This window comes from Microtus ochrogaster, unplaced genomic scaffold (assembly GCF_000317375.1).
Source record: "Microtus ochrogaster isolate Prairie Vole_2 unplaced genomic scaffold, MicOch1.0 UNK138, whole genome shotgun sequence".
Lineage (NCBI taxonomy): Eukaryota > Metazoa > Chordata > Mammalia > Rodentia > Cricetidae > Microtus > Microtus ochrogaster.
Genome location: NW_004949236.1, coordinates 238,733 through 248,611, shown reverse-complemented (window position 1 = coordinate 248,611; position 9,879 = coordinate 238,733). Strand labels below are relative to the sequence as shown.

At 38.5% G+C, this 9,879-nt stretch overlaps 1 protein-coding gene across 1 annotated transcript; it reads left to right on the top strand.

Annotated features, from left to right (window-relative positions):
* Positions 1–3,550: 3,550 nt before the first annotated feature.
* LOC101995354 (vomeronasal type-1 receptor 4-like) lies at positions 3,551–4,468 on the top strand. Its single transcript, XM_005371910.3, has one exon. It carries the CDS (start codon positions 3,551–3,553, stop codon positions 4,466–4,468), a length of 918 nt encoding a protein of 305 aa, XP_005371967.3.
* Positions 4,469–9,879: the final 5,411 nt, after the last annotated feature.

The following is a 9,879-nucleotide window of genomic DNA, read 5'->3' as shown; positions in this document are numbered from 1 at the left end:
ACAGACCTTGAAAGAACAATAATCAATTTCATATGGAAATATAAAAACCCAGGATAGCCAAAACAATCCTATACAATAAAGAAACTTCTGGAGGCATTACCATCCATGATATTAAGCTCTATCACAGAACTACAATAATCAAAAGAGCCTGTTATTGGCATAAAAATAGAGATGTTGTCCAATGGAATCAAATTGAAGATCCAGATATTAAGCCACACACATACGAACACCTGATTTTCGACAAAGAAGCTAAAATTTACAATGGAAAAAAGAAAGCATCTTCAATAGATTTTGCTGGCATAACTGGATGTCAACCTGTAGAAGAATGAAAATAGATCCTCATCTATCACCATGCGCAAAACTCAAGTTCAAATGGATTACAGACCTCAATATAAATCTGACCACACTGAACCTGATAGAAGAGAAATTGGGAAGTAGTCTGCAACACAGGAAACTACTTCCTAAATATAAGCACAGTAGCACAGACAATAAATAAATAAATAAATGGGACCTCCTGAAACTGAGAAGCTTCTGTAAAGCAAAGGACGCAGTTAATAAAAACAAAAAGGCAGCCTACTGAATGGAAGAAGATCTTTACCAACCCCACATCAGACAAAGGAATGATCTCCAAAATATATAAAGCACTTAGGAAATTAGATATTAAAATTCTAAAAACCCAATTTAAAAAAATGGTGTACTGAACTAAACAGAGAATTCTTAACAGAAGAATTTCAAATGGCCAAACATACATAAGGACATGTTCAACTTCCTTAGCAATCAGGGAAATGCAAATCAAAACAACTTTGAGATACTGTCTTACACCTGTCAGAATGGCTAAAATCAAAAACACCAATGATAGCTTATGCTGGAGAGGATGTGGAGTAAGGGGAACACTCATCCATTGCTGGTGGGGATGCAAACTTGTGCAACCATATGGAAATCATTTTGGTGCCTTCTCAGAAAATTGGGAGTCAACCTACCTTAGGATCCTGCAATACCACTCTTGGGAATATGCCCCAAAGAGGCTCAATCATACTATAAAATCATTTGTTCAGCTATGTTCATAGCAGAATTATTGGTAATAGCCAGAACCTGGAAACAACCTAAATGCCCCTCAACAGAAGCATGAATAAAGTGTGGCACATTTACAAACAATGACATCTTGAATTTTGCATGCAAATAGATGGGATTAGAAATCACCATCCTGAGTGAGGTAACCCAAACCCAAAATAATGAATATGGTATGTACTCACTCATAAGTGGATTCTAGCCATAAACAAAGGACATTGAGGCTATAGTCAATGATCCTAGAGAAGCTAAGTAGTAAGGTGAACCCAAAGAAAAACATATATAGATCCACCTGGGAATTGGGAACAAAGAAGATCATCTGACAAAATTGGGACCATGCGGGTGGAGGGGTAGAAGGAAGGTAAAAGGGAAGGGTTTGGGTTATGTTGAGGGAATGGGATAGTCAAGGTATTTCTTAATAAAAACAATTATAAAAAGAAACATGAACACTTAGAAAAGAATTACCAATAGCTTTTTATTGTGGCATAGATTTCACTAAACAAAGGATTTGTTTAAAATCCCAGGCATGAAATTTATTCTTTTGAGCAGTACTCCAATCCAACCTAGAGACCAGTTCATTAACACAATCAACATTTCTACTATTTCTCTAGTGAGAATATTTGACTCCAGATCAATTTTGTAGATGCAGGGACCAGCACTCAATAAGACCATTGGTATCTTTTCTTCCCAAGCACTACTGACAGCACTTTGTGCCTCTGGGAAACCTAGCCAGTGAAGGGTGTGTGTGTATTCCCTTTGCCACTTCCAGTTTGATTTCTCTATGCCCTACAGTCAAAACATGTTCTTTCTACACCAATAAGGTGTTATCATCTAGTCATGAAAGGAGCCAGATCAATGGCAAATATTTGTATTGGTTTATTCTACTGGGACCTATCTCGACCATAACTAGTATGGAGGGAAATACACCAGTTTAGATGTTTCTGAAAAAAAAATGTGTAAAGAAGATGATTGCCTTTAAAGAGCATCAAAATGAATGATTCGAGTGTGTTAAAGGTGAATGACATGGAGTTGTGGGAAATACTCATGCACTCAAGCTATTTTGTATCATTCCTTAATTTTTTAGTAACTAAAATTATGGCACATCTTATAGAGAAGCAGTACAGAGGAAACTGGATTCCGGGTAAACTCTCATTGAGGAAAACTAAGTTGATGAGATACACAACTACCTATCAGTCCTTCCCATGTCAGACCCCAGGGTTTTCAGATACCTCTGTGTAAGATATTGTCTGTCTTCAGAGGTAAAGGATAAATAGGTGTCTCCAGTCTCTTCAACATTCACTTAAATCACAGTGGGAAGAGACTTGTAATTGCTTTAGCTAACTATCACCTTTGGGGAGAAGTGTTAAGAAAATGTATACATATCATGGTACACAGCTTTTATAGGTGAAATGATAATTGCAGATCTGAAGGGAGGTGAGGTCACAGAATCATAGATCCATATCTTAAGCACAGGCTGTCTGACTCCTGCTTTTCCAGATCTCTGGGGCCATGGCACTGAGATCACCACCCCAGTAAGAAGAAGAAGAGAGCAGAGAGTGTAAGTGATTGCCAGTGGCAGAGTCCTGTAACTCACAAATGGGGAAGCCTGTAAGACTCAATGGAAATGTTCTTACCAGGGAAATAATGTAAGTTTCAATATATAGATGTGATCTTAAATTAATAATATTCTGTTAATATGATACATAATTTTATTACATTATTTTTCTCTTTTCTACAAAGTTGAATACCTGGTATACTATGACAGTTGTTCGGATTAGGGTCATTGCCTCTATTTCTAATCTCAGTTGTGTGAAGCTTTTGTGCCTTTCCTGTTATTGAAAGATTGTGGCCTTTTTGCAAATAACCCAGCAAGCTGCAGATTCATCTTGCATCATAATGTCTGAAATGTGCCTACATTTATCAAGATAGTAAAATAAAAAATCATATTTTAATTAGCTAACAAAAAGAATTCAGAAGTACATGAAGTTTCATTGCAGCAAAAGTTCAAAAGATGAACTCACTGAGTAGCAAAAGGATTATACAAAACTAGGTGAAGTGCTAAACTGCATTTCTGGAAGAACTCCAAAAGCTTTCAGGAGTTCATTTCACTCTCTCACTTTAACTGTAACCACTCAGCCAGTTTTAGGAACCTAATTTAGCCTTAATCAGAGAGAATTTATAAAAAAAAATAAACTTCACTACTTAGACATTAGTTCATGTCTATTAATTTTTATAACAGTAAAATAATGAAATAAAATTAGTGGCTGCCACACATGGTGCTAAAATTGAAAAGTTGTTTCCCACCTAAAGCAGGCCTATGAATGTGAGGTATGATTTTAAAAGTCATGGAAACAGTACCCCCTTTCCAAGGAAAGAAAAAGCAGCTAAATCTTTCTAGTAGGACTCACTGTGAATGACAAACTACTTCTCTGCCAGGTATCATCTTTGATACACTATCAAGCTGACAGCTGGACTGGACACCATGGCAGACAGTGAAGTAGCCATAGGAGTGATCTTTTTGTCACAGACTATGGTTGGAGCTCTGGGCAATTTTTATCTCCTCCACCATTATCTGTTGTCTCACTTCAGGGAACACACATTAAGATCCACAGACTGGATTCTGATGCACTTGACGATAGCGAACGCCTTAACTTTATTGTGTAGAGGAATACCCCAGACAATGGCAGCTTTTGGGTTGACAGACTTTCTCAATGATTTTGAATGCAAAGTGATTTTCTATCTCAACAGAGTGGGCAGGGGTGTGTCTATAGGCAGCACTAGTTTCCTGAGTATCATCCAAGCCATCACCATCAGCCCCATGGAATCCATATGGGCAAAACTTAAAGGTAGAAGACAGAAACATATCGTTTCTTCTGTATACCTGAGCTGGATCCTATATATGCTTATCAGTAGTCTAAATCTTGTGTACTTAAGAGCAAAATACAACAAGAACAATACAGCAAGTCTAAAAGATCTAGGATACTGTGCTGCTACTCCTACTGAAAGAATCAAAGACATACTGTATACAACATTGCTGTCAGTTCCTGATTTTCTTTTTGTGGGGCTCATGGTCTGGGCCAGCACCTCCATGGTTCTTATCCTACACAGACACAAGCAGAGGATGCAACACATGCCCAGGGCCAAGGTCTGCTCCAGATCTTCCCCTGAGTCCAGAGCTACTCAAACCATCATTTTCCTGGTAAGCACCTTTGCCTTCTTTTACACACTCTCCTGTATCAGTATGATATGTATAATTCTTTCTAGTCATCATAGATGGCTCCTGCTGCAGGTGTCTGCATTACTTTCTGGGTGCTTCCCCACTGTCAGCCCCTTCCTTCTCATGAGCCATGAGTTCAGTGTGTCCAGGTGTTTCTGCTTTATCTCCATAAAGAATGCTTAGAAAAATCTCTCTTCAATTGAACGCACACATTCAAAATTTTTGAACAATTTTATCTTTTTCATAATTACATTGCAAGCGGTAATGAAAGCATTCAGAGTATGGAAATTAATAATTCAGATGTCAATGCACCATGCCCTGATGGAGATAATCCTATCTACCAAAGCCAACAGGACCACTGACTCTGAAAACCATTTCCCTGTATCTGTAATTTCTTTCATATGCCACTTTCTTTCTTCCCTAGAATAGCTTTGGGTGTTTACCCCCTGCTTGTGTGTTTATCCTATAAAAATATTCCATCTATTGGGTATATATATCTGTGAATGTTCAAGAGAATGACTTTTCATTTAGCTATATAACTTCAAAATATAGAATATATACTGGGACATGCTTCATAACTATATCTATTAGTCCAACAAGGACAATGGACACTTAACAGTCTGCCTTGTTCTTTTGCTCAACTAACTGCACATAATTAGCTCACTTTCACCTCAGAACAATTTCAAAGTAGATAAAAGGCTTTTTGTCAATAGATGGTAAGTTTGAAACCTTTACAACTATGTACAAGATCAGAGCTACAGATGTCCAACTAAGTTTACTAAGAAATGCATGCCAATCCTTTACTTGCTAGTATAATAACAATTAATCTGTGCCTCAAAGTTGTCCTTGGGCTCTGTACCTGCCCATCTGATCACACTTTTGCTCCTATGTCCATGGAGCCTTGTGTTGTCATGGCAAATGGCTCAGGTCCTTATCACTTGCTCTGGGAATATGCTTCTGACAAACAAGAGAATTTTTTTTTTATCACTTTAAGGTTCCTGAATGAGATGAGTTTTTATAATAGAGGAAGAAGAAACAAGGAGAAGAAGCTCAGAGGAATTAGAAATAGAAATAGAGAATTAGGATAAAGGCAGGTTGCCAATATGATATTCAATCTTTTGTTGAAATAAAGGACCAAAAAGATGAGACCTGAAATTTCTACTCTGGGGAAAAAAGACTCATTACAAAGAGTGACCGATATCCCTTTTCAGAGATGAGAAGGAAGCCTATGTGTTGGAGGAGGCTGCTTGTTTGTCCAGGCTGCCCAGAACCAAAATAACCACACAGAAACTATATTAATTAAAACACTGCTTGGCACATTAGCTCTAGCTTCTTATTGACTAACTCTTACATCTTAATTTAACCCATTTCTATTAATCTGTATATTGCTACGTAGTAGTGGCTTACCAGCAAAATTCAGGATGCCTGACTTTGGCAATGGCTCTCTTACCTTTCTCTCTGTCTCTCTGTCTCTCTGTCTCTCTGTCTCTCTCTGTCTCTCTGTCTCTGTCTCTCTGTCTCTGTCTCTCTCTCTCTCTCCCTCTCTCTTTCTCTCTCTGCCTTTCTTCTCCCAGCATTCAGTACAGTTTTCCCCATCTACCTAAGTTCTACTCTATCAGGCCAAGGCAGTTTCTTTATTCATTAACCAATAAAAGCAACACATAGACAGAAGGACCTCCCACACTACCTAAGGGTTTTTACTGCTGCTCAGAGACTGGGACAAATACTTACGAACAGCATTGTAATTGGACTCTCGCCCATCACAGAAACCTTTTCTTGTCTTTTGATTAAAATGTATTTAAAAGAATTGTGATTTGACAAATTGTGTGTTTATTCTTAATTTCCACACTATAATTATGGTATTGACCATTAATGCTTGTAACTTCTCTAGTTCACTATAATATGTTAAGGATTAGAAAAAGTTTGGACCTTGTTTATGAGATGTTTGATACTATCAGTGAGGTTTTGTATTTGACATGCTTAGTAAGACATATTTAGATTTTGATACAGTTGAAAACTGTTAAGAAACACCCAAGACCAATTCAAAAAGGGCATTGCTGCCTCTGGTGATCCTCCACTCTTTTAATTAGGAGCTACTGCAACCATAGGTGCATATTGCAAAGCATAAATCTCCTTGCATATGATTAACTCGTTATTGGTAAACTCTCTTGGCAAAAATTGCCTCAAAGGATCAGGCCGTCTAAAGATGCTTTCTCCATTAACCCTTTGCTTACAGAGGTTGGCAGTCAGAAATGGGTATGATCCTCCCCATTTCACCCCCAGGTGCCTAAGACATGGGCATGCATGATTGGAATGCATTTTCCAAAAACCGTAGGTCTGGAAAACGGGAATATATTCACCTATGGCAGATGCAATCATCTGTCCTGTAGCAGAAGCTCAAAATTTATTAGTAAACTTAACAAAGAAGGGTGGAATTGTGGAGGCTCAGAAATATGAGCCTATTTCCACCTTGTCTGAGGGTCAGAGAGTTTTAGTTTGCTCAAAGTTGTTGACAACAAGTGTGGCTACACATCATGACCTAAGGTGTGGTTACTTGGTCTTTTTGACATTAAGATGGCCTATTCAGGTAGATCCACTCTACTATGACCAATGGTCAGGATATTCAGGCATACTTGACCTTGAGGGTGGCTGTCTTCAGGATAATTGGTCAAGGGTGGTTTCACTGCCTAAACAACAGAATGTTAATGGCATGATGTCTCAAAGTATTGAAGCAAATAACTGTTCAAGCTGTCCTTTGAATTATGTTAAAGTAGTCTTTTGTCTTATTCCAAATATTGTATTGAGATTTAAAAGTGTATGAAAAATTAAATGCATGGGATTTCAGTATTCACTGGAACTCCCTCTCAGTAATATCCTAAACTTTCTGTTTTATTATTTTCACATGTGTCTTCCTTCTCTTTAATATTTTCTGATCCCCATGCCCCTACCCTGGAAAGTGGTATTTTTGTCAAAGCTGGTCTCTTACACTGAAGGGGACAAGTTTTTATAATAAAGAAAGAAGCATGGAGAAGAAGCTAGGAGGAGTTAGAAATAGGAAAGGAGAATTAGGATAAAGGAAGAACAATAAAGAAGCTGGTATGAAAATGTATAGATGGAGAGATTCACTTTCCACCCTAAGATCCCAAGGCCCTTGCATGCTGTAGTGCTATCTCTGAAACCTGAAAGGGAACTGAGGCTGATACTCAATTACCATTGATTTTACTAAAACAAATCTGTTGTAGGAAGTTCTTCTGTTCATGTCTTGCCTTCATTGGTTAATGAGTAAATAAACTGCTTTGGGCCTGACAGGACAGCACTTAGGTAGGCAGAGAAGACAGAACTGAATGCTGGAAGAAGGGCAGAGTGAGAGACATCATGGATCTCCTGCCTGAGATAGATACTGGTTGGCAATTTTGCCAGTAAGCCACAGTCATGTGGTGATACACAGATTAATAGAAATGGGTTAAATTAAGATGTAAGAATTATTCAATAATAAGTTAGAGCTAATGGCCAATACTGTAATGAATGCAGTTTCTGTGTGGTTATTTCAGGTGTAAGCTAGCCAAGTGGCAGGGACAAACAAAGGACCCTCTCCTTGTAATACTTGGTGGCCCAATGTGGCCAACTAACTTCATGTAAAACCTGAGAGTGCTTGAAAAAGGAATTCTATAAGGAAAAAAAATGTATACAGAGAGTTTGACACAGCTTTTTGCTGTTTGCTAGTGACATACCACAGAGAGTTCCTGGCTCAGCAACCAAATCAGGAAAAAAGTGTCAGTTTTAAAATTCCAGCTTTCTGGGCTATGCATTTCTGGGCAGCACAACCTCTGGCTCTTTTGGGAGACCAAGCACTTGGATGGGAGTTGTGAGCACCATGCTGCATGCGGCTTGCTTGATGGCAACTTGGACCAGCTGTGTGCCTGGAAGTTGGTCAATGTGCATGGCTCAGAAACACAAGCAGCTCCGCCATGCTAGAATGTGTGGAACATGGGCAAGAACTACCACATTTACCATAATAACAGTGCAGCTTAAGTTTTAGACTGGGTAGGCAAACAGAAGTTATAGTGTTGCCCTTACTAATGGTGCAACTTAAGTTTTTAAGAAGCACTTAGCAATTTAAGAAGTGCTCCTGGACAGTAAAGAATTCCAGATTTACAATAGGACATATTCAGACATAAATGACCTCTAAATGGGTCACAGTGTTGAATAAATATCCATAGGCATGGGAGAGAGAAGAAAAAGAGTATAGAGAGTCATAAAATACAGTTAATGCTTTAAAGAAAATGGATAAAGTCTTTAAAGAGACAGAGTACAGATAGTCATAGATTAAAAGGAGTAAAAAAAAATAAGGCACGTAAAAGTGGAAAATTCACAGAGTCTGGATTATGTATTTTATTGTGTTTTCTTTGAATTTTTTGACTGTGAAGGTGCTGAGTACAGGGAGACATTTCATTGTTGAGCTGCTAAGCTAAAACAGCATGTCTATTATAAAGGTATCTTGACTTCAGAATTTGAGTCTAAGGATATGGTGCTTTGGAAAAGAGGTTCTTCTTTTGTTTTCACAGAAGATGAGAACCTGTGGATGGCCTCCAGGAGACTATGGTTTCATGGACCAAGGCCTCCTGAAATGTTGCCATGGACAACCTCAAAAGCTTACTTCATGTTAGCTCTGTGCACAACCTGTGGGCAGCTAGACAGTTCAAGAATCTCTGCTTTGTGATTTGGCTGTTCAAAGGCTCCTTCCCCAGGAGTTGACTCTTTTTTTTATACAGTTGGGGAAGGACCACTGAGAATCTTAAAATTTCTGTTCTCTCATGCAGGTGAAATTTTGTTTACTTGCTGAGTTTCATGGATGTCTCCTCCTTCAGAGAGGAATTCAGAGGAAGCTGTCACATAACAATAAGTGACTGTTAATTCTTTATTGTTAACATTGCTGAATTTAGAATCACTATAGAAACACCTATATTTTGTCTATGGGAGTAGTTCCTCAAAAATTTAGCTGAAGGCCAGCAGTAGTAGTGGTGCACTCCTTTAATCAATTCCAGCCCTCGAGAAGCAGAGGCAGGGGGATATCTGTGAGTTCGAGGCCAGCCTGGTCTACAAGAGCTAGTTCCAGGATAGGTTCCAAAGCTACAGAGAAACCTTGTGTCAAAAAAAAAAAAAATTAGCTGAAGAAGGAATCTCTTGCCCTGCGTGTGTAGGGGGGCACCTCCCATACACTGAGGTTCATGATTGAGTAAAAATGAAAATGTAATTTCTGATGTTTCTACCTCTTCATTCCTTGCCTGCACACTGAATATGGACAGCCACATCAGACTCCTACCACCATGTTTTCCCTGCCACGATGGGCCATCCCTTCGGGAACAAAACAAATTTTTTCCTCTTTCAGTTGTTTGTGTCGGGTGTTTTGTAATGTCAATAATTACAGTACCCATAAAGTTCTAGACCAGAACCTGCTCTCAGACTGGCAGGCTTTGCCTAAGATGAATTTTGTGACTAATGTTCAATATGTAAATTAAAGAAATCAGAGTGATGTCAATTAAATGAAAAAAAAAAAAAGCTTACTTCACTCAACCACTGACTGAGATGAATCT